General features: G+C 41.2%; 1 protein-coding gene and 1 long non-coding RNA gene across 9 annotated transcripts in view; one reads left to right on the forward strand and one right to left on the reverse strand.

Moving 5' to 3' along the window:
- The window catches only part of SLC6A6 (solute carrier family 6 member 6), a 345,728-nt gene that overhangs the window by 297,135 nt on the left and 20,909 nt on the right, over positions 1–27,684 (forward strand). For all 7 annotated transcript variants that reach the window (XM_056524916.1, XM_056524917.1, XM_056524914.1 and 4 more), the window contains 6 exons: positions 141–375; positions 4,829–4,961; positions 6,108–6,242; positions 20,616–20,719; positions 20,806–20,930; positions 26,831–26,943. In XM_056524916.1, the coding sequence (XP_056380891.1) occupies positions 141–375; positions 4,829–4,961; positions 6,108–6,242; positions 20,616–20,719; positions 20,806–20,930; positions 26,831–26,943 (845 nt within the window). The remainder of the gene's footprint in view (positions 1–140; positions 376–4,828; positions 4,962–6,107; positions 6,243–20,615; positions 20,720–20,805; positions 20,931–26,830; positions 26,944–27,684) is intronic.
- On the reverse strand, positions 2,868–26,873 carry LOC130276069 (uncharacterized). Of its 2 annotated transcripts, none has more exons than XR_008845005.1 (3): positions 25,931–26,873; positions 16,118–16,205; positions 2,868–3,273 (listed from the first exon to the last, which is right to left on the reverse strand). It is a non-coding gene; the product is annotated as an uncharacterized LOC130276069 (long non-coding RNA). The 2 variants fall into 2 exon arrangements; XR_008845006.1 differs by lacking the exon at positions 25,931–26,873 and adding an exon at positions 22,446–22,494.

Genomic DNA, 27,684 nt, shown 5'->3' on the forward strand with positions numbered 1-27,684 from the left:
GATTGTTGCCGGGGCTCCAAATGATATATAATGCAGACACAGCAGAAACAATGTAGCTTCATGTTAGTCTGTGTAGTTATAGCTGGTAATATGTTTGTTTTTCGACATGTCCAATGCTTTTTGTGTTTCCTTTGCTTCAGGAATCGGCTATGCCTCTATTGTCATCGTGTCTCTTCTCAATGTCTATTACATTGTTATCCTGGCCTGGGGAGTCTATTACTTGTTCCAATCTTTCCAAAGTCAGTTGCCATGGGCCCTGTGCCACCAACCATGGAACAAAGAGACCTGCGTGGAGGACACGTTCTGGAAGAACAGGACCATGGGGTTGTCAATGAACTCTACAAACTTCACCTCCCCTGTGACAGAGTTCTGGGAGTGAGTATATGCTCTAAGTCACTAAAGAGGCAGACACTACAAGATATACGCAACGAGAAAATGGTTTCTGATAGATGCAGATAAGTGTGTGACATTCAAGAAAATCTAATGCTTGAACCTAAACCGGTCATTGTAGATCCATGACTATAACCATGAACGTTCAGGTGGAATGTCAAAGGCGGTTTATTTTTGTATATTGAAAGATTTTGCAACTTTCTAATATACATTTTTTTAAGTCCTTGCTGTTTTCATGCTTTCTGATTGATGGCAATGAATAGAAATTCATAGTTTACATTTGCTGGCTAGAAATCCATCCTGAGCTGTCTCCTCTGGGAGTTGGGCATCAATGTCACCTAGACATGATCAGCATGGGTTTTCAGCTTTTTTCCATTTATTGATAGCACGCTGAGGGAAGTTAAAAAGACAAACAAAAAATACTTTAATTGTTGCCTCTGTGGTCAGTTTTGTTGATATAGATTCAATGAGATTCTTCACTTGGGGTATGTGGAATGTCTGCCCCAAAAACATGGGCGAACATGCTGCACATTTGAATGTTTCAGTGGGTGCTTGGATCTCTTGGAAATGCATTGCCGTCTCATAGATGGCAATCAATCTCTGAGCAGAAAGAATGAACATGTCAGTAATATGGTAGCCAGAGAAGCATGTCTTGACAAGGGTGGCTTTCAGGAGTCTAGGAAAGTTGAGTGAGAAACTCCAGAAAGTCTTTATACTTTTTTTTTTTTTTTAAATGACTATACAGTAACTGAGAATACATGTTGTAATGTTGGGCTCTATAATTAGATATTGTTAGCAACCCAACACCCACCTAAATATGGGAGACTCTGTTACTGTAAACATTGTATTACGCCACCCATATGATTTTTCATATCAGTAACTTCCTCCTCTCGCCTCCATATATTCATCTAGTGATAACTTTATTTGTCCTGTCAGTTAATTATTGACTGTGAAATTGGAGCCATCCAATCTTGGCTTTGACAAATAGAGTAAGTGCCCGCTTGGCACCTGCATGGGACCTAACATAACATGCCTCCCTTCTCATGCCAAGTAGAACCAGTGTGGCCATTCAGATTCTTGGCAAAAAAATGTGCCTCCTATAATAAAGGTACAAAAATAATCTGCTGCAATGGCTGCCCCGCTGGGTGTCATCTTGCTTTCTCAGAAGCAACTAAAAGAAGCAAATCCTCTCCCTGGTTGAACTTGGATGTATGGAGTTTTTTTTTTTTACCGCACTGTGTAACAATTGAGAAGTGTAAACTAGGTGGAATTGCTGTTTAAAATCATGGGTAAAAAAAACCTTGAGACCTGGGTTTTTAGTTGCCACTCAGCTTTTCCGGAAGTAGATATAGTAAGACATTGTCAGATCTGCCCAGCTTTCCCCTGATTTGAATATAGTTAGTAAACAGTTTAATAGAATTTATAATATTAAAGAATGACTCAAGTACTTGGGGGGACCCCTTACCACTGATCATCACTTATTGGACATCCTTGTGTGTTGTACCAATGTCTCTCTCTGTGTCACACGATATATTGTATTTATTTGGATATAAATAGACACAAGGCACCATCTGCTCCTCATAGTCCCAGCGTCTTACTGTCCGGGAAGTTGGAAAATAAATAAGGGAGATCTAAAATAGATTCTACAAGCTTTGAAGTTCTAATCCCTCTTGTTCTACAGCAGCTTTGAAAGCAGCCGAGTATTAAAAGTCAAATTATCACATCAGTTCATGAATTGGGAACATTTATCAGAATTGGCATGAGGAAGGAATGGAAAAGTTTTCTAGTAACCAATCAGATTTCAGCTCTTTTTGAGGAACCTGATTTGCTATTATGACAACCAATCAGAGCCCTTCTTTCAGTTTAACTTTGAGTGTAATTGAATTAAAGATAATCACCAGTTGGTTGCTGTAGGCCCTTATGCAGTTATTTTGGCCAGTTTAGTACATAGGTTGGTTGTGACACTATTTACTTTTTTTTAACCACTTACCTGTTAGACTAGGTTCAGACTACAGAATTTCTGCCTGCAATTCTGCTTTGAAATTGCAGGCGGAAATTCCGCTTGCTAAAATGTATAGTGTAGTGAATGGTTTTCTGTTCACAAATTCACACTTCGGAATTTGTGAACGGAAAATCTGCTTGGAAATTTCCGCCTGAAGAAAGGGGTTGCTCTTTCTTCAGGCAGAAATCCGCGCGGAACACATTGCAGTCTATTGGAGACCGCAGTGTCCGCGCGGTCCTAGCGCCGACTGATTCAGCCGGCGCTGGCCACACTCGGAATCTCCGGGTGGAAATTTTCTGCCCGGAGATTCCGTAGTCTGAACCTAGCCTTAACCTATTAATGTAGATATTTGAGCCTTAAAAATAAGCTCCAAGTCTCTGGGAAGGAACAAAATGGCCACAGTTCTTTGTTGGCTGAATGAGCTTTTCCCTACCTGCTAGAAGATCTTTTTCATTGAATGGGAAGTTTTGGTGTCCCAGATGGTCTGGGCTATTACCTGTTTATAGATAGTGCAGAGGCCCTCCTGATGTTTACAGCTTAAATGGTTGTAAAAACATATGAAGATCTATTAACAGCAGTGAGCATGCTTGCTCCATATTACATCAGAAAATATAATGATGCCAGATATTACAGACCATCATCAATGTTTATCAGCGTCTCAGGCACATTACGTCTATGGGAACATACAGTTCCATTAGTTTAGTTTATTTTACAGTAAGTTTATGGTCAAACAGTCAGAGTTCTCTGAGGACCTGCAGATGTTCAGGAAATAGGGGTCAGAGTGGATGAGGTTACTGCCGTTCTCTCATGAGCTGCTCCGTGACATGGATGGAATGTGTTTGTATTTGGTTAGTAAAAGACTTGCCTTCTGCGCTATGCAACTGTGAAAGAAAAACATAAAAATGACAAAAATAATTAAGCTTTGTCCTGGAATAAAGTTGTTAACAAGTTATCTTATCGATACAATATGGCTACCATCAACTTCCGCAAGTGTTGCACCAAGCTTTTTCAGACTTCTGAATGTCAGATCTATCTTGTTATAGAAGAAGGAATTTATTGTCACAAGACCAGTGAGATTTGGCATTCAGGACTTTGGGAAAGCAAGTTGACTATGCTTATAGCTCCCATTGGAGAATGTGATGACACATGACTACATATTTGGCATTTGAGAGCTGGTAAAGCTGGATGACAGCCATTATATGTATTAGGCTGGGTTCACATCACGTTTTCAGCCATGCAGGACAGCATACGGCTGGGGGAGCTAAAACTGGGTGCTTCCGTATCCCTGCTGTATGTCGCCCATATGTAATTCATTTCAATGAGCCGACCGAAGTGAAACTCTGACTCCGGTCGGCTCATTTTTGCCCCATATGCGTTGTCCACCGGACATAAAACCGTGGTCCACAACGGTTTTAGGTCCGGTGGAAAACCGCATACGGGGCACAAATGAGCCGACCGAAGTCAGCGTATCACTCCGGTCGGCTCATTGTAATGAATTACATACGGGCGGCATACTGTAGGGATACAGAAGTGCCTGGTTTTAGCCGTATGCGGTCCCGTATGGCTGAAAACATGATGTGAACCCAGCCTTAGATTGTGAGCTTCTGGATCCATGGACCAAGGTGATTTAATATTGTAGATACTGCTGTCTCGCTGAACACTTTCTTGTTATGTGGCACAGGAGATTCTTCTCTTTGCCAGACATTCCAAGCATGTGTTGGGGGACAACCTGCCAAAGGAAAGCTGTAAAATTAAAGCCAAATACTGTGACTAATGGTCAGAGCACCAATGCCTTAATGAGGGCAAAAAGTAATGTTGCTTAGTTTTCAGTGAAGAAGGATATTCAAAACAGTGCTTTGCACATCCTTTTTCTCAGAATTCCAAGTGGCTCATTAATGGTCTATAAGTCTCCACACACCGTTATGACGCTTTCCTGAAGGAGAAAACTTACCCCTTTAGACAAAGTCTTTAGTAACATGGCTGCCTGACAGTACAGTGATTCCTGGTGTCTGTCTATACTTGGTACCCCATGTGACAACGGCTTGGCTAGATCCAGTCACTTGCAGTCCATTGTGGGTCACCAGCTCAGGTTTTACCAGTTCCCCTTCCTCACAAATGAAGGCCTGATGGATGTGTTGGGCCCTCCTTTCAAAAGATAGTGGTATGGACTACCATAAGGAATAACCCCAATTATATTCTTGTGGCACAAGGAGACAGTGAAGGGGGTTGTAACTTTGGCATTCAGGGTTTGTGGGAAGGTGAGTGAAAGCCCAATTAGAACCACTAAATGGTTTCCATAATGGATGTTGCTCCTCATCTGTCAAAGATAAGAATTCCTCAAATAAGAAAATAGGATATTTTACTAGGTTTTTCATTTAGTTTTTGTATATTGACTGTTTACTGTTCTGATGATTATGATTTCTCTTCTACTTTTAGGTATAAAGTTCTTAGCTTATCAAAGGGAATTGATGATGTTGGTGTAGTTAAGTGGGACCTGGCACTGTGTCTCCTGCTCACTTGGGTCATCTGTTTTTTCTGTATATGGAAAGGTGTTCGCTCCACGGGAAAGGTGAGAAAAAATGTTTGCATTGGTCTAAGATTGGGCTATAAAGGGGTTTGCCCATAAACAAAAAAGATGGCTCTCTGATCTTAAAGGGGTATTCCCAGAAAAAACTATTTTTTATATATATCAACTGACTCCAGAAAGTTAAACAGATTTGTAAATAATTTCTATTAAAAAATCTTAATCCTTTCAATAATTATCAGCTGCTGAAGTTGAGTTGTTGTTTTCTGTCTGGCAACAGTGCTCTCTGCTGACATCTCTGCTTGTCTCGGGAACTGCACGGAGTAGAAGAGGTTTGCTATGGGGATTTACTTCTAAACTGGTCGGTTACCAAGACACATACCATCAGAGAGCACTTAGACAGAAAAGAACAACTCAACGTCAGCAGCTCATAAGTACTGAAAGGATTAAGATTTTTTGATAAAGTAAAAGTAGGCCGGATGAAGCGCATTCCTATGCGTGAAACCGCCGGCAGTCGCCTCTGAGCGCTCCACAACCCATGTCCTCCGTGTTCGAGTCGTGACCCGAGATGGGAGCAGGATTACCTGGATAGAAGCGGTGAGTGCAGGACACCTTTTTTCTTTATTTACTATAATTTACAAATCTGTTTAACGTTCTGGAGCCAGTTGATATATAAAAACATTTCCAGGATAACCCCTTTAATCCTGTTTGTGACCACCAGAGATGGTTGGGAATCAGAAAACAGCCGAGTCTGGTATCTTACGCAATTTGATTAACTCACTTTGACATTAATGAGAGTTACGTAAACCGCATAGCTCCCAGTGCTATGTCATTTGTGCAGCCTCCATTGATGTCAGCTGACTTAACTGTTTTCGGCTTCCTGACAATCTCCGGCATCCGCAAACAGGCTGGATATGGGCAAATGCCCTTAATGACTAAGAAAAAAATTACAATGCTGTCCATATAGAGCAGTACCACTGAAAATAAAGAAATGCAGCCACACTGTGTAAGCCATATTAAAGGGACCTGTCACTTCGATGCTACCTGAACAAGTCATTGGTTGATCCCTAAGGGCTTTTGTCTGCCCCACCAGCCTTGACTGATATTTCCCAAATTTCCAAGCACAGATAGATCTGGCACATCTGCACTCCTCACTATTACTGACCAAATTGTTTTGTGTTCTCCCTCCAGGTAGTATACTTCACAGCCACATTTCCATTTATTATGCTACTGGTATTACTGATCCGTGGGGTCACCCTTCCTGGAGCTTCAGAAGGGATCAAATTCTACCTTTACCCAGACATAGAGCGCTTGGCAGATCCTCAGGTGAGTGCACCATTTATTCCTTTGTTAGAAAAGTAAAACAACTTCAGCTCACCCAATGCACTATTGGCGATCTCTCAACACATAGAATGGCCGTGAGTACTGTGGCCCCTTCGAATCATCTGTAAAAGAAACGTACCCAGCACAAACATCTTCTTTATTATATCTTCTTAAATTCCAACAGTGCAAAACACCAACCAAGTTCCAAACTGCCTAAATCATTTTATGAAGTGACCCCCTTATTTATAGGCTATCACAGACTAACACAAATTGAATAAAATAGTCTTATAAAGATCTCATGACCCCTACAAACTCAAAACCTGGACAAGAACCAAAAGGACACACTAACAGTGAACCAGATTATGGAGGGAAATGCAGAACTGTTCACAAATTGTAACAAAAGCATTATAGAGAAGGCATGCTAAATATGTATATTAAAAATATATATAATATAATAACATGTATGGTGGTCAACATTGTAACACAAAAATAATAAACAAAAACATAAATAACACGTAGCAACTATAAATGTGCATTAGCATGGACCTTCTGCTTAGCAGTACTCCAAACGACTCCACAGGGCAAAAAAAAGATAAGAAGATATGAATTGATTGATAATCTGTTTTCCCTTAGTCTCCTCAGCAGCACAATATGGGGTGTCTTCTGCCCCTGTGCATCCCAAGGGACAAAACAGAATTTTTAATAAAAAATAACTTATGAAAATTAAACACTCCTCCCCCTTAGCCCATATAATGGGCTCACCTCCGCCATTACACAGAGTAAATTATAATGTAATAAGCTAAACTAAATTAAGGAGGACTAAGGGAAAACAGATTATCAATCAAATCATATCTTCCCTAGCATCCTTCAGCAGCACAATATGAGGATTTAGCAAGAAGAGGAAACCTCATAGGGAGGGTCTCAACGCTTAGCAGAATTGACAACCGAGTTAACAAAACTCTGTTGGGCAGAAAGCTTAGTCTCCAACCTAAAATAACGGAAAAAAGTCATTTGAGTAGACCAAGTAACAGATAAACAAATCTGTTCAATAGGAACTGAGCATTTCTCGGCCCAAGAAGTACCAACAGCTCTGGTAGAATGGGCTTTAGTGAAAGCCGGGGGATCTAGCACCTCCAAAATGTAACAGAAGTTTATACAACTACTTATCCACCTTGAGATGGTTGGTTTACAGGCTTTCCTGCCTTTATTAGATCCCTGGAAAAGGATTTAAAAAATGTTTATATTTCCCAAAGATAGCAGTTCTATCCAGGTACATTTTAACGCAACGAACAATGTCCAAATTCCTAAGGAGTTGATCCTCCTCCACCAGAAGAGCAGGTAGAGCAATCACCTGATTTGTGTTCTGAAAGGAGGCATATTTTGTCAAAAATGTAGGAAGAAGCCTTCAAAAGACCCTGTCCTCAAGGAAAACTGTATGAGGTTCCTTAGCCAAAAGAGCTCACCCACTCTTGTAGCTGATGTAATGGCTAAAAGGAAAGCTGTTTTAAGAGAAAGAAGCTTCAAACTGATTTCTTCAATAGGCTCCAACGGGTGATCTGAAAGCCTCCTTACAACTAAGGGTAGATCCCAAGGGGAAACAGGTCTCAATATTCTAGGTCTCAAACGAGAGACCGCTCTAACAAAAGCTTTGATCTCAGGAATAGCTAATAGCCTCTTCTGAATAACTGCAGAAAGGGCTGAGATTTGTACTTTCAATGTACTTGGAGACTGACCTTTATCAAACCCATCCTGGAGAAATTCTAAAATGTCAGGGTTGGGGGGTATTTAAGGAACAATGCCTTTTAGACACACAACAAGCCTGGAATATTTTTTTAATCCTAGCATAGGATCTTTTTGTAGCCTCACTCCTTGAGTGGGCAAGGGTGTCTCATACCCTATTCGAATAACCCTTGGCTACTAATAGGGTGTGATCAACCTCCATGCTGTCAGATTGTAAGATTTGAGGCTGTGACAGATTTGTGCTCCTTGTGACACTAGATTCTGTCTGAGAGGAAGAGTCCAATATATCCCTCGACTCATCGATATGAGTTGGACAAACCTGGATCTCTTTGGGCAGAATGGAATTATTGCTGTCACTGAGGACTTATCCTGCTTGATCTTCCTCAACACTCTCGGGATTATGGGCACAGGAGGAAACACATAAGCTAGACTGAAGGTCCAGCGAATAGTCATGGCATCCACTGCTAAAGGATTGTCCATGGGATACAAGGAGCAAAACTTCTCAAGCTTTGTATTTCTTCTTGTGGCCATAAGATCCCCCTCTTGAGTACCACACATACTGGTCAGTTGTTGAAATACTACTGGATTTAATGACCATTCCTCCAGAATTACAAGATTTTAGGACAAACTGTCTGCAAGGACATTCAGGGTTCCCTTTAAGTGAACAGCGGATATCCTTGATTCAGTTCTCTGCCCATGACATGATCTTGCCTACCTCCTTGAGTAGGGGTTTCGATCTGGTGCCTCCCTGCTTGTTGATGTAATACACCAATGCTATATTGTCAGTCCTGATCTTCACTGCCTTGTTCCTGAGGCAGGGAGCATAGTAGCATAGAGCCAGATACATTGCCCTTAGATCCTTGGCATTGGATGACAGGATCTTTTCTGCCGGCTTCCAAGTTCCCTGAACTGTCATTTGAAGCATGTGGGCTCCCCAACCGATGCCTGAGGCATCTGTGGTAAGTATGATCCAATCTAGCTCCTCGAATTGCACGGCGGCTTGCAAGCCTATCCACCAAGCTAGGGAGCAGCGGACTGGAGAGGACAAATTCATCTTGGTGTCTAGGTTGGATAGAGATCTGTTCCAATGACTGAGAACTTCTCAGTCATTGGAACAGGTCTCAGGTGCTATAAAGCCCAAGCAACAGCATCTATTGTAGAGCACATCAGTCCTAGAGTCTTCATCAGAGTTCATATGGAGACCTGGCGAAGTTTGCGTACATGCTTGACTCCTGCTAGTAAATGGTCTTACCTATCTTGAGAAAGGAATAGAGTCATCTGAACCGTGTTGATGGTGAATCCAAGAAAGGATCCTGTGGTGGATGGGGAAAGATGAGATTTCTCCCAATTGACTATCCAGCCTAGACGGTTTAGTAGTCCAGGCGTTACCTCTGTGTGACTCTTTAATAAGTCTTCTGACTCTGCTAATAGCAACCAGTCATCTAGGTATGGAATCACTCTTATTCCTTTTACCCGTAAGATTGCCATCATTGTGGACACTACCTTCGTAAATACGAAGGGGGCTGTTGATATTCCGAATGGCAGAATTCGGAATTGGAGATGCAAGAGGGTTCCCTGAACCCAAACTGCAATCCTCAGAAACCTCCAAAAGGAAGGATGAATGGGGATATGAAAATACGCGTCCTTTAGGTCCATTCTAGATAGTCTCCATTCTGAATTTTTTTTTTTACAATATACTAGTTGAGATACCTGAGATCTATTATCCACCTGAACTTGCCTGAAGGCTTGGGAACTAGAAAAATGGGATAATAGACTCCCCTTCCAACCTCGGAAAGGGGAACTGGTTTGATTGCTCTTAGAGTGAGTAGATCAAGAATAGACTCCCTTAATCTCTCTCTTCTTAGAGAACTTAACTGAGGAAAAATGAAAACCCTCTCTCCAGGGCTTTGGTGGAGAGGAGGAAAATGCCTGTCTGAAATTATAGAGAGGACCCACCAGTCCTTTACTAACTCTTTCCAAGCCAAAAGAAAAAAATGGAGACGCCCCCCCCCCCCCAACAGGAACACGCAACCCATCAAAAATCTGATTTATTTGTGGAATCCTTAGTTTCTGGAATTCTTCCTCTGACCTCTGAAGCCACTGTGACTGCCGACCACGTCTGGTTCATGGAGGTGAGTATTCATGCCTGAACAATTTTCGTACAGGCTTAGGCTGGGGCAAAGACTTGCCCTCACAATCCGAAAGACCCACCATAATCTCATCTAACTGTGGTCCATACAGGCATCCAGGAGCGTATTCCAAGTTAAATAACAAAAATTTCGAGGGATTATCTCCTCCCAATGGACAACTCCATAGGGCCCTACGGGAGGCAGTAGAAAAGGCCATAGCCCTAGAGGCTAGGGTAATCTGCTGAGCAGCAACGTCTACTAAGTAGTCCATGGCCAGATTAATCTTCTTGAAGCTGTCTAGAATTTAATCTCGCTTCACTCCATAGTCTATATCATCTTGGACCTGGGAGAGCCACTTTTTCAAGGCTCTACTGACATCACCGCTGCTACGATATTTGATCCTGAGGCCGTAGTATATGCCCTCTTGAGAGTGATCTCTGTCCGATGGTCCATAGGATCCTTCAAATTAGAGCCATCTTCTGCAGTTAATATGGTCCTCTTGGACATCTAAGATATAGCTATATCCACTTTAGGCGGCTCTACCCATGAGGACGAATCCTTTTCAGATATTGGTGAGAGCGTACGAAATCTTTAAATCTCTATTCATGAGAGCTTTTTGACCTAGAAAACCCTTGGCCCCTTTCAGTACTTAAGAGCTTCTGAAGTTAAGGTTGTTCTTTTCTGTCTAAGTGCTCTCTGATGACACGTGTCTCGGCAACCGCCCAGTTTAGAAGCAAATCCCCATAGCAAACCTCTTCTAAACTGGGTGGTTCCCGAGACACGTGTCATCAGAGAGCAAGGATTAAGATTTTTTAATAGAAGTAATTTACAAATCTGTTTAACTTTCTGGAGCCAAATGATATATAAAAAAAAGTTTTTTCCTGGATAACCCATTTAATAGAACAGGAAGGAGCAAATGATGTGTGTAGACCTATGTGTCATTTTGAAATGCAATAGGAATAACACTAAGATCATAATTATGATCTTAGTGTTATTCCTATTGCATAACCCCTTTAATAGCAAAGTCTCTCAGGTACTGGACCAAGAAGCATGTTTTGCCAGGAAGAAGGAGAGGAACCAAATGGCCAGGGTTTAAAGAACACACCCATTGGTGCCAAAACTAATAGGCCAAGCCCCCCCCCCCCCCCAAACTAACTAAAATAGAATGGGGCAAAACTGAAAAAAGAATAACTAAACTTAGACCCTAAAGGTCAATAAAGTAAAAAATTAATGATCTGTCCGAAAACTATGGGCAAAAACCTATAAAACAAAAAACTGGACTGGAAGTGACAACATATTCACTTCCGGTCCACGGCTCCCCGCACCAAGCGCCATAGCGCTAAAGAAACCTGCCGCGGGACAAGCCACGCATGCAAAAGAGGTCAGCTGAAAGAACCTAGCGTTCCTCAGCGCAGGGAGAAGAAAACTCTGTGTAATGGCGGAGGTGAGCCCATTAAATGGGCTTAGGGGGAGGGGTGTTTAATTAGCATAATTTATTTATGGGGTGCACAGGAGCGCACAGGCGCATATTGTGCTGCTGAAGGACACTAGGGAAAAAAAGGTTCCACTGCAAAACAAAGATGGTGACTGCACACATACAAATATGAGAGAGTCTCTAAACCAGGTGAACAAGCAAAGCATTGCATAACAGCACCACCTACAGTGGGGATCAAAAGTTTGGGCACCCCATGTAAAAATTTGTATTAATGTGCATAAAGAAGCAAAGGAAAGATGGAAAAATCTCCAAAAGGCATCAAATTACAGATTAGACATTCTTATAATATATCAACAAAATTTAGATTTTTATTTTTTAACAGAGAACAAAAAAATGGCATCTGCAAAAGTTTGGGCACCCTGCAGAGTCAATATCTTGTACTGCCCCCTTTGGCAAGTATCACAGCTTGTAAACGCTTTTTGTAGCCAGCCAAGAGTCTTTCAATTCTTGTTTGAGGTATCTTTGCCCATTCTTCCTTGCAAAAGTCTTCCAGTTCTTTGAGATTTCTGGGCTGTCTGTCACGCTCTGCTCTTTTAAGAACTATCCATAGATTTTTTATTATGTGGAAGTCAGGAGATTGTGAAGGCCATGGCAAAACCTTCAGTTTACGCCTCTTGATGTAATCCCCCGTGGATTTCGAGATGTGTTTAGGATCAATATCCATTTGTAGAAGCCATCCTCTCTTTAACTTTAGCTTTTTCACAGATGGCATCAAGTTAGCATCCAAAATTTGCTGAAATGTTATTGAATCTATTTTTCCTTCTACTCGTGAGATGTTCCCTGTGCCACTGGCTGCAATACAACCCCAAAGCATGATTGATCCACCCCCCATGCTTAACAGTTGAACAGAGGTTCTTTTCATTAAACTCTGTTCCCCTTCTTCACCAAAGGTACCTTTGCTCATTCCGGCCAAAAAGTTCAATTTTAACCTCATCGGTCCACAGAATTTGTTTCCAAAATGCATCAGGCTTGTCTATATGTTCATTTGCAAAGTTCAAACGCTGATTTTTGTGGTGAGGATGTAGAAGTGGTTTTCTTTTGATGACTCTTCCATGAAGACCATACAAGTAGCTCTTTATAGTGGAATAGTGTACCACAACTCCAGTGTCTGCCAGATCTTTCTGGAGGGATTGTGCAGTCAAACGTGGGTTTTGAATAGTTTTTCTCACAATCCTGCAAGCTGTTCTATCTGATATTTTTCTTGGTCTTCCAGATCTTGCTTTAACTTCCACTGTTCCTGATGACTGCCATTTCTTAATTACATTCCGAACAGAGGATCTTGACATCTGAAAACGTTTTGCTATCTTCTTATAGCCTTCCCCAGCTTTGTGAGCAACAACTATTTTCAGTTTCAGATTTCTAGACAACTGCTTAGAAGAACCCATGGTGCTGATTGTTGGGGCAAGGTCAGATGATTCTGGGCATTTAAAACCTTTGACATCACCTGGTCTTCCCAGATGATGATTGAGAACAATCCATGGCACTGGCAGGTCTCAGCTTTGCAAAGGGGGCAGTACAAGATATTAACTCTGCAGGGTGCCCAAACTTTTGCAGATGTCATTTTTTTGTTTTCTGTTATTTTGAAAGTGTAAATGATGGAAATAAAATCTAACTTTTGTTGACATATTATAAGAATGCCTAATCTGTAATTTGATGCCTTTTGGAGATTTTAACCTGGGGTGCCCAAACTTTTGATCCCCTCTGTAGGGGATGCCACACTAGCATACCAGACTGGGCAAAAATGTATATAATAAACCACCATGCTGCAGAGTGCATGCCAATTGCACATTATTATATGCCACACAGATTAGACCTTCTGTTCAAACCATCTGGATAGCTGGTTTGCAACACAAAAATCCAACAAGTCTCCCGATTAAGAAGTATACGCTTAACATCTCTTATTCTAGCGCAGCGAAAAATCCTTTCAGTACCCTTAACATTCAAATTGGATACATGCCTATTATGGACCTCCCTGAAGTGACTCGACAGGGTGGAAATGTTTACGTGATTACTGACATCTACTAAATGCCTGCGTTAATTTTAACACATTACTGGTACATCCCAGATATTGTACGTCACATTGCGAACAGGTATCAAGATAGATTACATTAGACACAGCAATTGAGTAGGTCTTTAAATTATACGTTTGGTGTTTTTTTGGTAGTACAGAAAAAAATTTCATCTGTAAGCATACATTTGCAAATGATACACCCTATATGATTACATTTAAAATTTACTGTTCCTTTTAGCCATATTTTTTCTTTTCAGGGGAAGAGAAAAATTCACTAGGAGAGGGTAAAGACCCTGTTTTAGGTGCTCTTTTAGCTACTATCTGTATACCTGTATCAATAATACCAATAAACAGCAACTTCAATGATGATTCGGCATCAGGATATCTGTTTAAATCTCCAGGCAACTTCGTAGCCCAAGACTTGCCCAAGACGAAAGCAATTGGGATACGGATTTACCGGAAGTCCCATGCTAATCTATGGAACTTCTGATCAGTTTATTCTCGGTCAGTTCTCGGGCTACAAAGTTGCCAGGGGATTTAAACAGATATCCTTCTGCCGGACTGTCACCGGAGTTACTGTTTAAGGATAGGCTCACACGTGCGTATTTTCTGCTGCTGTTTGAGAATCAGCAGGAAAAATTTGCAACAAAATAACCACGAGTCCACTATTTAGGGTAGAGTCACACACAGTTCATTTTGCTGTATATTTCCTATATCAGCTGCCTATTTTGCTACCCATTGACTCTAAGGGGTAGGAAAATACGCAGAACATACAACACATGAGACCCTACCCTTAGGGGTATTCCCATCTTAACTAAAGCAGTTAAACTTGTAGGAAACGGAAAGATAAATATTTTTACAAATACATTTAGCAAATTTGCCTCCTTTTCCTGATATTCCTGGTCATTTCCTCCCCTTGTTGACAGCTCGTTGCCTGGACTCTAGAAGTGGTGATCGTGCTGGTGTGTGTGTATAACATGTACAGTATATTATCAGCACTACGTCAAAGTCGAGCAATTGACATCCCACACTATCCAGCCGCCAGCATCTCTTTCTGTGCTGGCCTGGACCTACTGGCCCTGCCTCCAGGACACTCTCAGGCAATTTACAAAGTCCCTTTTTACCTATTTTTCCGCCACCAAACAGGATAATAAATGTAAAACGGGATTAGCAAACAGGACATTAAAGGGGTACTCCGCTGGAAAACTATATTTATCAACTGGTGCAAGAGAGTAAAACAGATTTGTAATTTACTTCTCTTTAAAAATCTTAACCCTTCCAGTACTTATCAGCTGCTGTATGTTCCACAGGAAGTTCTTTTCTTTTTGAATTTCTTTTCTGTCTGACCACAGTGCTCTCTGCTGACACCTCTGTCCATATCAGGAACTGTTCAGAGCAGGAGCAAATCCCCTATGGCAAACCTATCCTGCTCTGGGCAGTTCCTGATACGGACAGAGGTGTCAGCAGAGAGCACTGTGGTAAGAGAAAATAAAAGAAAAAAGAAAAGAACTTCCTGTGGCGCATACAGCAGCTGATAAGTACTGGAAGGGTTAAGATTTGTTAATAGAAGTCATTTACAAATCTGTTTAACTTTCTGGTACCAGTTGATTTTAATTTTTTCCCCCCCACCGGAGTACCCCTTTAAGGAGAATGTGTATATGGGGAGAATTGCTCTTTAAGAATAATTAATCTTAGAGACAGAAGTGATAACAAAGAGAGACAGATTTTTGTGGTGCCTTTTCGTAATCAATTCAGTGCTGTGAAAAGGATTACAGATAAATATACCCCTATGCAAAGCAATATCAAACACTTAGAAGTATCATTGCTACAGGTAGTTGCTAAAAGGGCACCTAAATTAAAGGAGAACTATCCAAAGGATAGGGGATAAGTGTCTGATCGGGTAGGGTGTGACTTGCTGTGACCCCCCCCCTGCACAGAACCCCAGCTCTCCCCATACAAAGAGGGGGTCGACACGACACCTATAATAATAATAATAATTTTATTTATATAGCGCCTACAGATTCCGCAGCGCTCACCTCCATGTATCTTAATGGGAGAGCCAGAGCTACAGTGTTTGGCTATCTCTCGCTCTCTCATAGAGATACATGGAGGGGGAGTGTTGGCTCCGCAATCTAAAACTTATCCCCTATCCTTTGGATAGAGGATACATTTAAGGTGTTTACTTTCTCCTAGTACATTTCCCTCTACTTCTGAAAAAAACAACAACAATGGGGGAGATTTATCAAAACCTGTGCAGAGGAAGAGTGGTGCAGTTGCCCATAGCAACCAATCAGATTGCTTCTTTCATTTTCCACAGGCCTCTTTAGAGGCCTGTGGAAAATGAAAGAAGCAATCTGATTGGTTGCTATGGACAACTGCACCACTCTTCCTCTGCACAGGTTTTGATAAATCTCCCCCAATATGGCTAAACAGCACAGGTAATTCTAAATGTAATAATCAGAGGTGTTAAAAGTATTTACATGCATATAGCGGATGTCAGTACCTTTCGGCCCTGTAGAGACACTTTAGGGAGGTCCATGATGGAGATATATCCTATTTGAAGGTTAAAGGTATTGCAAGAATTTTTTGCCCTGAAATAGATGTTCATGTGTTTATTTTATTTTTTTACATTTTACATCACATTCTTTTTATTAAGCTTATAGTTTTTACAAAAAAATAATAAAAAATAAGAAAAACACTCATTAAACAACAAAACCCAACAATCCTTCCACCCCATGCCCACCCTTCATCCAGGAATACTCCCATAAGGCTAGAGGAAACGTAATTACACACAACCAAAGAGAGGAAAAATACATGTCTAACAGACAACTATGGGTGAGATCAGCAAAAACTGTTCAATTCATGGACATTGCAAATTTACATTAAACAGTCTAGGAATGCCCCATTGTTAACAGTGGCTCAGGCTTTGGAGAATCTGGAGCATCTTTAGACTGTCAAATCTAAGTCTGCACCTATTATTAGCCGGCTGCTTTACAAAATGTTGTGACATTGGGGGGTGATTTAGTAAGATTGGCGTTTCATGCATCAGTCTTTAGTAAAGCCCCATTGGCTGTAGCATTTGACCAATACATTAGCTACAATAGATGCCACTAGAGATGAGCGAACTTACAGTAAATTCGATTCGTCACGAACTACTCGGCTCGGCAGTTGATGACTTTTCCTGCATAAATTAGTTCAGCTTTCAGGTGCTCCCGTGGGCTGGAAAAGGTGGATACAGTCCTAGGAGACTCTTTCCTAGAACTGTATCCACCTTTTCCAGCCCACCGGAGCACCGGAAAGCTGAACTAATTTATGCAGGAAAAGTCAGCAACCGCCGAGCCGAGAAGTTCGTGACAAATCTAATTTACTGTAAGTTTGCTCATCTCTAGATGCCACCATCCTGGTGCATATTGTAATGACTTAGATGCTAACCACACCACCTATAACAACCGACCACACCCACTTTTTTTTTTGCATAAAATCGTGTGACTTATCTATGCATAGTAAGCAGCTGTACCAGCATCATAAATTCCCCCCCCCCCCCCCCGTGACAATGTGACATTGCGTTCTCCGTTTTTATTTCACAGTTGCTCCTCAGCCCCCATCACTAATGCCAACAGAGGGTCCAGAATTAAACTTTTAGACCAGGTGCACACTATGGAGTTTCGGAACAGAAGTCCTTTTTAACCCCTTAAGGACCGGAGGTTTTTCCGTTTTTGCATTTTCGTTTTTTGCTCCTTGCCTTTAAAAAATCATAACTCTTTCAAATTTACACCTAAAAATCCATATGATGGCTTATTTTTTGCGCCACCAATTCTACTTTGTAATGACGTCAGTCATTTTGCCCAAAAATCTATGGTGAAGCGGGAAAAAAAATCATTGTGCGACAAAATTTAAAAAAAAACGCTGTTTTGTAAATTTTGGGGGCTTCCGTTTCTACGTAGTACATTTTTCGGTAAAAATGACACCTGATATGTATTCTGTAGGTCCATACGATTAAAATGATACCCTACTTATATAGGTTTGATTTTGTCGGACTTCTGGAAAAAATCATAACTACATGCAGGAAAATTAATACGTTTAAAATTGTCATCTTCTGACCCCTATAACTTTTTTATTTTTCCGTGTATGGGGCGGTATGAGGGCTCATTTTTTGCGCCGTGATCTGAAGTTTTTAACGGTACCATTTTTGCATTGATAGGACTTATTGATCGCTTTTTATTCATTTTTTCATGATATAAAAAGTGACCAAAAATGCACTATTTTGGACTTTGGAATTTTTTTGCGCGCACGCCATTGACCGTGCGGTTTAATTAACGATATATTTTTATAATTCGGACATTTCCGCACGCGGCGATACCATTTATGTTTATTTTTATTTTTATTTACACTGTGTTTTTTCTTTTATGGGAAAAGGGGGGTGATTCAAACTTTTAATAGGGAAGGGGTTAAATGATGTTTATTCACTTTTTTTTTGCACTTTTTTTTTGCAGTGTTATAGGTCCCATAGGGACCTATAACACTGCACACACTGATCTTTTACATTGATCACTGGTTTCTCATAAGAAACCAGTGATCGATGATTCTGCCGCATGACTGCTCATGCCTGGATCTCAGGCACTGAGCAGTCATTCGGCGATCGGACAGCGAGGAGGCAGGTAGGGGCCCTCCCGCTGTCCTGTCAGCTGTTCGGGATGCCGCGATTTCACCGCGGCTATCCCGAACAGCCCACTGAGCTAGCCGGCATGCTTTCGGTTTCACTTTAGACGCGGCGTTCAACTTTGAACGCCGCGTCTAAAGGGTTAATAGCGCGCGGCACAGCGATCAATGCCGCGCGCTATTAGCCACGGGTCCCGGCCGTTGTTAGAGGCCGGGCCCGACCCGCTATGACGCGGGGCCACGCCGTGGCCCCGCGTTATAGATCGGGAGTGGACACATGACGTTCCAGTACGTCATGTGTCCTTAAGGGGTTAAAGAGGTACTCCGTTGCTCAGCGTTTGGAACAAACAGTTTGGAACTCTGGAGCCGGCGCCGGGAGCTCGTGATGTCATAGCCCCGCCCCCTCAATGCAAGTCTTTGGGAGGGGGCGTGACGGCCATAGACTTGCATTGAGGGGCGGGGCTATGACATCACAAGATCCCAGCGCAGGCTCCAGCGTTTGGAACAGTTTGTTCCAAACGCTGAGCAGAGGAGTACCCCTTAAACATTCAGCTTAGAAATTCCCCATTGCTGCCAATGGGATTCCGCTGCACAGTCCACGCTACGGAATTTTAGCAAAAAATATTCCGCTGCTGAAATTCCACCTGCAAAATAATGATATTGTTGATTCTTTAGGTGAAATCCTCGCAATTGACACTGCCATCTTTGGGGACGGCAAAGTCTGCATGGTCCTAGCACCGACCGATTCAATCAGCATTGCGTGCATTCTGGATTTCTGGCTGGAATTTTTCTGCCCAGAAATTTCTCAGTGTGAACCTAGCCTTACAACAATGTGAAAAACTGTTCTACTGGTTTTGTATTCAAATGTAAGATACCAATTGTGCCAAGTAGAAACACCCAGGAATCAGCCTTGCTGTTGGTTGCTAAGGAGCATCCACAAGTGAATTCTCCTTATCTTCCTTTACAATTATACATATGGGAACTGCACATACAGGTACTCTGTAAAACATTATTTTAGCACTCCATTTATGGCGTGCAACAGCAGGAAATTAAACTTTACACATTTCCTTGTAAGCCTGTTGGCAATTTATGGGCTAATGTTGGTGTAGCCATCATAAAATACCCTGTCTTTTTTTAAAGAGGAACTGACAAGAAGGAAAACTGAATTAAATTGTTTCCATTCGGTACATAAGAAGCTCTGGCTTACAGCTCAGCACTGTCCAGGTACTGGGAACTCTGAGTATACCTGCACTGTAGGCAGATGATCAACCTCTTAAAGGGGTACTCCGGTGGAAAACTTTTTTTTATTTTTTAAATCAGCTTGTGCCAGAAAGTTAAACATATTTGTAAATTACTTCTATTAAAAAAATCTTTATCCTTCCAGTACTTATTAGCGTCTGTATACTACAGAGGAAATTGTTTTCTTTTTGGATTTCTTTTCTGTCACAAGCACAGTGCTTTTTGCTGACACCTCTGTCCATTTTAGGAACTGTCTAGAGCAGCATATGTTTGCCCTGGGGATTTTCTCCTGCTCTGGACAGTTCCTGACATGGACAGAGGTGTCAGTAGAGAGCAGTAGAAATCCAAAAAGAAAAGAATTTCCTCTGTAGTATAGAGATGCTAATAAGTACTGAAAGGATTAAGATTTTTTTTTTTTTATAGAAGTAAATTATAAATCTGCTTAACTTTCTGGCATCAGTTGATTTAAAAAGCAAAAAATGATTTTCCACCAGAGTACCCCTTTAAGCTGACTTTGCCAAGATCATTTATGTTCCTGGCTAATTATTTTTTTAAAGAACAGCCCCGCTGTAGTTTAGGCGGAATTTCAGGTTACTGCATTTCGTTTGAATACCAGACACAGCCATTGGGCAAGACTGGCATTGTCTCAAGAAGAAAAAAGCCTTGTTTTTCTAATCTTATGTACACACGCTGACAGAGAAGCTGCAGGGTATATTATGAATTAACATTTCTGGATATCCCCATTAACACCTCTTTATGTGGTTTAGAACGTGTGCAAAAATATTAAAATCTTTTTAACCTTAAATTGAGCTTCTATTATATATCCCCACTACAACTCTTCCTGTCTCTGTCCTCTCGCAGTATAATTAAAGGGACACTGGACTTTTAAGTGGTCTATCAAAATACAGATAGTTTTTTTAAGCATAGGGTAAGAAAATAGGTAAGAACGTGTTATAAAGTCCAATTTCCCTATGGTAATGTACAGATTCCAACTCTCAGGAACATGAAGTCTTGTCATAGGGATACAGAGGAGGCTGTAGCTTTAACTGTTTATGACTGATTACTCTTTCCTTTTTCTACATTTTGTCTCCTTTTTCCACAAGGTATGGATTGACGCTGGCACCCAAATTTTCTTTTCCTACGCTATCTGCTTGGGAGCCATGACGTCCCTGGGGAGTTACAACAAGTACAAGTACAACTGCTATAGGCAAGTTAGCGTTCGGAGGGGGAGGGTGGTGTGCGGGGTTTTGCTGTTGGTCATTAACACTGCTCCGTGACATGTGTGTGACATAGGGACTGTTTGCTGCTGGGATGCCTCAACAGCGGTACCAGTTTTGTGTCTGGCTTCGCAATTTTTTCCATCCTGGGCTTCATGGCACAAGAGCAAGGGGTGGACATTGCAGATGTGGCAGAGTCAGGTACTGTATGAATATGATACGGTGAGGGCTGTCGCCAACTGATGGAGAGTTGAGTGACAAAACCTTTACCAAACTATGATTCCACACATAATTGGAATTAAAAATGTCTGATGCCCTATTTATTGATTGCACCATTATCTAGAGATGAAGTCACAGGAAGGTTATTGGTATTGCATAATAGTTATTGCAGTTATTTAGGGTGCTGCATTGAGTTAGCACAAAGACAGGACCCTAGTCTCCATCAGTTTTATTTCATAATGTTGTTCATCCAGTGAATGACAATATGCAGCTCCTACAGTTAATGTAGGGCATATAGTAAACTGGCAAAGTGGCACTGCTTGAACCCCTCCCTGATCCACAGAGGAAGGAGGCAGGGCCGAACTTGTGCCAACTCTCGTTTCTCTTTATTTTCAGCCCTGCAACTCAACACTGAGCCTAGTGTGAAAGGTGTGGTCCCTCTAACTTGGTAATGGCTGATGGTGGCCCCACAACAGGATCTGATGTGAAGCCCCTATCTGTGCATACCCCCACTCCTTAATTCACATTTACATTATCTCAAAGTCCGGCCTGTCTTCAATGTACTCCAGTTTGCTGCCTAATAAATACAAGAATTGTGTTACAAAGTAAGCTCCCAACAGCTTACTATGTGTAATGGCATCATGTCACTGCTACCACCATCATACACATACACTTATTGACAAAAAAAATGTACTCAAAAAGTAATGTTGGAGTGCTGCAAAATTCAGCATGCAGATATGTAAATTATTATAGTTGTGGTCTGATTAAACACTGAGTTTTGCTACAAAAGGGTGTAAAACTGTCGCCCCCCGCCCCCCCCCCCCCCCGGTGCTGCCCTTTAAAAAGGCTCTTAGAGGCTACTTCTGGGTAATGACTGTTAATCATGCCTCTACAATGCACTTGTACAAATCCAAATTACCCTGGGTTTACGACACTGTCTCAAATTCCCATTCAGGCTTGCGCCTTCCTGGGACTAAGTTCCCGAAACTCAGGAACCCTAACAAAATTAAATAAAGTTTAACTTTTATTTCTCTATTAAAATTGGTGAGAAATCAAAAATAGTGAATTAAAACCACAGATATTGGGTCAGATTGGAGTTGTTATAAATCATTCCCCTATCTCATTTCCAGTTAGTTGGATATATGTTTCCCTTCACATTTGTCACCTTTATTATTGTGGGGTAAGACCCTATTATTCCAACTCTGGTAATTATTTTGAATATTTTATCACAATTCTGCTGTTAAAATTGTACACACAACACCACGCGACGTTTCTCCGTCCGTAACCGGCTTTATCAAGGGTTGGGGTGCTAATGGCGTCCCTTGTCTGTATAGACGGGTTTAAATACCCCCTGTTTGTGGGTGGAAACGCAATTACACTCTTCCACTGCCAATCAGCTTTCATTACATCATAGTCATGTGATTTACCCTTTGCCAAGGTAATCCCTGAATGGTCAGATAATTAAATATTCTTTTCCATAGCCAATGCCAAGCTCACCTATGTCCAGGTAACTTCCGGACCTGCGCTACTCCCCGCTGTGTGTTCCACATACTTCCTGGTATCGTCATGACGTCGTAGACGCAGTAACGTGGGGTCACATGTGTCATCACATGATCACCACATCCCTCTCTGACGTCCTATGTTTACAATAGTCAGCTGATCTCACATGGGGTCAGTGATATATTTACTTACATCACATGATTCTATCGGGCGCTATCCCCACATATTAAAACAATTCAAAGTTTACATTTACCTAGCACGCTATTAACACTGTTCTTTTCTCAGGTCCAAGGTTTTGTTATTATTATCTATTAGTCATTATACTATATAAGTACCTTATTTATTTTTAATTCTGGAAATAGATATTGGTATTTTTGGCTATTGATAAGTATATAGGTAATTCTTTTTAGGCTATGAATGTTAATAATAGTATTTTTATTTTTATATTGTTTATTTTACATATTTATATATATATATATATATATATATATATATATACATATATGGGAATTATAGTGAATTTTTTATTTCTGGATCTGTATTATAGGTATTCTTTTATTTCTCATTTCTTTATAGTAGCTGCAATAGGTTTTTAGGAGTTGAATATATTTAGTATTAGACCCTCAAATACTAAATATATTCAACTCCTAAAAACCTATTGCAGCTACTATAAAGAAATGAGAAATAAAAGAATACCTATAAAACAGATCCAAAATTAAAAATTCACTATATATATATAAGTAAAATAAATAATTAAAATATAAAAATTTAAATACTATTATTAACATTCATAGCCTAAAAAGAATTGCCTATATACTTATCAATAGCGAAAAATACCAATATCTATGTCCAGAATTAAAAATAAATACTTATATAGTATAACGACTAATAGATTATAATAACAAAACCTTGGACCTGAGAAAAGAACAGTGTTAATAGCGTGCTAGGAAAATGTAAACTTTGAATTGTTTTAATATGTGGGGATAGCGCCCAATAGAATCATGTGATGTAATAAATATATCACTGACCCCATGTGAGATCATCTGACTATTGTAAACATAGGAAGTCAGAGAGGGATGTGGATCATGTGATGACACACGTGACCCCACGTTACTGCGTCTACGACGTCATGACGATACCAGGAAGTATGTGGAACACACAGCGGGGAGTAGCGCAGGTCCGGAAGTTACCTGGACATAGGTGAGCTTGGCATTGGCTATGGAAAAGTATATTTAATTACCCGACCATTCAGGGATTACCTTGGCAAAGGGAAAATCACATGACTATGATGTAATGAAAGCTGATTGGAAGTGGAAGTGTGGAATTGCATTTCCACCCACAAACAGAGGGTATTTAAACCTGTCTATTCAGACAAGGGACGCCACTAGCACCCCGACCCTTGATAAAGCCGGTTACGGACGGCGAAACGTCGGGGGGGGGGGGGGTTGTGTGTACAATTTTAACAGCAGAATTGGGACAGAATATTCAAAATAATTACCAGAGTTGGAATAATAGGGACTTACCCTACAATAATAAAGGTGACAAATGTGAAGGGAAACATATATCCAACTAACTGGAAATGAGAAAGGGGAATGATTTATAACAACCCCAATCTGACCCAATATCTGTGGTTTTAATTCACTATTTTTGATTTCTCACCAATTTTAATAGAGAAATAAAAGTTACATTTTATTTAATTTTGTTAGGGTTCCTGAGTTTCGGGAATTTAGTCCCAGGAAGGCGCAAGCCTGAATGGGAATTTGAGATAGTACAATGCACTTGAAGACATTTTGCCTAGTTGCCAAAGTTTAAGAGGCAGCACATCAGGATGGTAATTTTGACAAATTGCTAGCCATCTAGGCCAATCTGACCAAGCTGTTAGGAGCAGTGGTTATGTGAGGGCGCACGCATGGCAAATAGGCTCCAGAAGGCCCAGAGAGACCACCAGTAGAGAGGTGGCCCCCTCCCATAGGCTTGCATTGAGGGGGCGTAGCGTGACGTCACACCGGAGTCTTAGCGCCGGAGTACCCCTTTAAGGCTGTTGTCTACTATATGCTAAAAAGCCACAAAAAAAAGTGCTTAGGTGCACGTGAGACATTTTGTCTGCCCAGAGTAAGCAATAAAAAAAGCTCTAAATGCAATGATAAATCTCCCCCATTGTCTTTAGTAATAAATCCAGCTTCTCATTGGAATTCAACTACTGTCAAGTTTGAGTACTGGGGGCTCTTGATGAATGCTTTAATTCTGCGTTTGCTGTTGAGCGGCACACTGCCCCAACTGCTGGTGTAATGATCTGGGGAGCCATCGCATAAGCCACTCGGTAACCCTTAGTACTGATAGGACTGATAGTACATCCTGCAGCCATGTGTGTTGCCTCTCAGGGCTTCCATCAGGAATTTTTTTTGCAGGATAATGCTCGCCAACACACAGTGAGGGTTTTCCAGGAATTTCTCTGCCCCATTGCAACACTTACTTGTCCTGTCCTACCTGGTGATCATAGTTGCATAGTTTATAAGGTTGAAAAATGAGTCGATCAAGTTCAACCTAAAGCTCTATTGTGTTGATCAGATTTATGGTGAGCCAGCTTCAGCCACCTACGAATGGATATACAGGTCCAGCTGCACCATCTGTGGACAAATGAGCCTCAGGATGCCATAAGGAGTCTGTATGGCTCTATGCCCAACTTTATGTCATCTTGTATCCAGGGTAGGGGCTTCGCACTGGGTACAAGAGCCTTCTTTCAATTGTTTAGTTTTCCCCTATAAACTAATCATTTTGTTCTAATCTTGTCATATATCATTATTACATTCACACAGGAAGCTTCATTTGTTTTCAACAACTCCTTCTTGGTACATTATTTTTTTTGTCAATGAGTTTACTTTGGAGTTGATTTTGATTGACAACTCTACTGGCAGATCTTATGATCCCTTCTTAGTGACTGTGGCCAGTGAGCTTTACAGCTTTACATGCACTAGTTATATTTGATTCAGTAGATGGCAGATTGTATGAATATCACTGCATCATGCATAGAGCCTTCCTAAGTGGCAGCACATGTGAAAATGTGCAGGTATAGGCGCCACCCCCTCCCATATTCATTAAAGCTGTGAGGGTTCACCTGACTCTTTCTCTGTCCTCTTGAAAGTGTAAAGAAGGAGGACACTGAGAGGAGAGCCCCAAGTGGTTGCCAAAAGTAACTGTATAAACCATGACATGTCTTCATTGATTGTCATAGTACAGCATGTGGTTACAGTAGGACCTTTCTGTGCCACTTTGCTGAACATTAATGCTTGTTGGTTTGTACAGAACTACCCTGATAATAAAGGTGGAAACACCTTTCATAGCAACCAGTATATATGCCCAAAGCCTGAACATTGGCTCCAACATTGTGAAGTAATGTAAATATAATAGTGAGTAACAGGCTGATAACAGACCTGTGCACTAGAGTCAGGGGTCAGCCGACTAACAAACAAACACTTGTTCACCTGCTGATCTGGTCATCTTGACTTGCTGAAAACCAATGGCAGTTTACCACAACACATCTTCCCTTCCATGTTATAGGGGTTGTATGGCAGATTTCAGGGCCACACAAACTATCCAGCAGTCATTCATGAGGCCCGGCTGCACGACTGATGGTGCCTTGTGAAGGCTCTGTAAATGAGCACTGGTCTATGAGATCGGCACTTGTTTACAACATGATGGCCCTAACTTAGCAAATACTTTTCTTTCTTCAAGTATATTGTGTCATCTACTCATTGTACACCCAGAGCTGAAATCACCATTGTGTTGTTTTACTGTTGACTCTACTGTTGAGACTTCATGTTGCCAATTCAGTGTCTATACAGAGTATTTCCTACTGGAGCCTTCACAGTTAAACGATGTGAGAAAAACTAAAACTCTCACTGTACAATGCATTATGGGAGTACAGCTGTACTGTTCACATGTATTTGCAGTGTTGGTGATAAACTATGGTACACCATAGCCTATCCATCGTGATTATTCACATTTACATCCCACTGTGCTCAGTGGTGTAATGTGGCATAATATTTCAGAAATGCAGCCCCATGGGCATTTTCCTAAAACTGTTTCAGTTGCATATCTATGTATTGTTTCTAATTCAGTAGTTTGGTGGTTGTCTGCATTGCAACCTTATTAAGAAGGGGCGTGACGGTAAAAGTGATGCCAGATAGGAATTATTTTTTTCCCTTGAACATAGTTATTTCCCAAGAGCAGAGTGATCCCCTGGCCTTCATTTATATAATATATTAGCCCATCAACATCCTAGATAGCTCATTGTTCAGTCAGGACTCTATGTCCTGCATTTCATACAAAGTTAGACTGATTGTATTGTCTCCCGCCCCTGCCCCTTTTTATTATTTTTCTAGGTCCTGGCTTGGCATTCATCGCATACCCCAAAGCTGTCTCCTTGATGCCTCTGCCCTCCTTCTGGGCAATTCTCTTCTTTATAATGCTTTTATTGCTTGGATTAGATAGCCAGGTAAGTGACCTCAAGCTGGATACATGGTTTTTATATCTATTACATATGGCGTCTGCAGGACTGCAATCAGGTACAGCCAGTACCTCAGTAAGGGGCCCAAGCTCTCAAGGGGGCCTGGCCCTGCTGAAACTGGCCCTGCTGTTTCTCTTTTTATTTTTTGCAATTTATGTTGTTTATTGTCTTTTAAATAAGTATATTTTAAGATATTTACTTACAGTTAAATGGAACCTGTAATCAGTTTTATGCTGCCAAACTACGGCCAGTATAAAACAAGCATTGCTATTGCGGGACACTATGAATTACACCAAGTCACCCAGGTGTTTCAGAGTAATCATAATTTAAAAATGCTGCCACTACCTGGAAAACTATTCCTTGGGGTGGGTCTCAGGGCTAGTTACCCAGGTCCCTGTGCAAAATATAACTGGAAAATAGTGAAAAATCATGTTTAAACAACCACCTCTCAAAAACTGAAACATTGCGCTGATTGTTTAAAAAAAAAATCCTTTTTATCCTGGCTCCTAGATTCAAAACAAATTTGTTAAAGGAGTACTCTGCTACTTTACTCCTTATCCCCTATCCACAGGATAGGGCATAAGTGTCTGATCCCGAGAGGACCCTGCACAGGGCCCTGGCTCCCTTTGCACATGAAGTGGGGTTATCAACAGTGCTCGTGTATCTCTGGCTCTTCCATAGAGATGAATGTGCTAGGAGAGCGACATGCAGGAAATCGTGAGGGGTTTC

The sequence above is a fragment of the Hyla sarda genome, chromosome 6 (genome assembly GCF_029499605.1).
Source record: "Hyla sarda isolate aHylSar1 chromosome 6, aHylSar1.hap1, whole genome shotgun sequence".
NCBI classification, from domain to species: Eukaryota; Metazoa; Chordata; class Amphibia; order Anura; family Hylidae; genus Hyla; species Hyla sarda.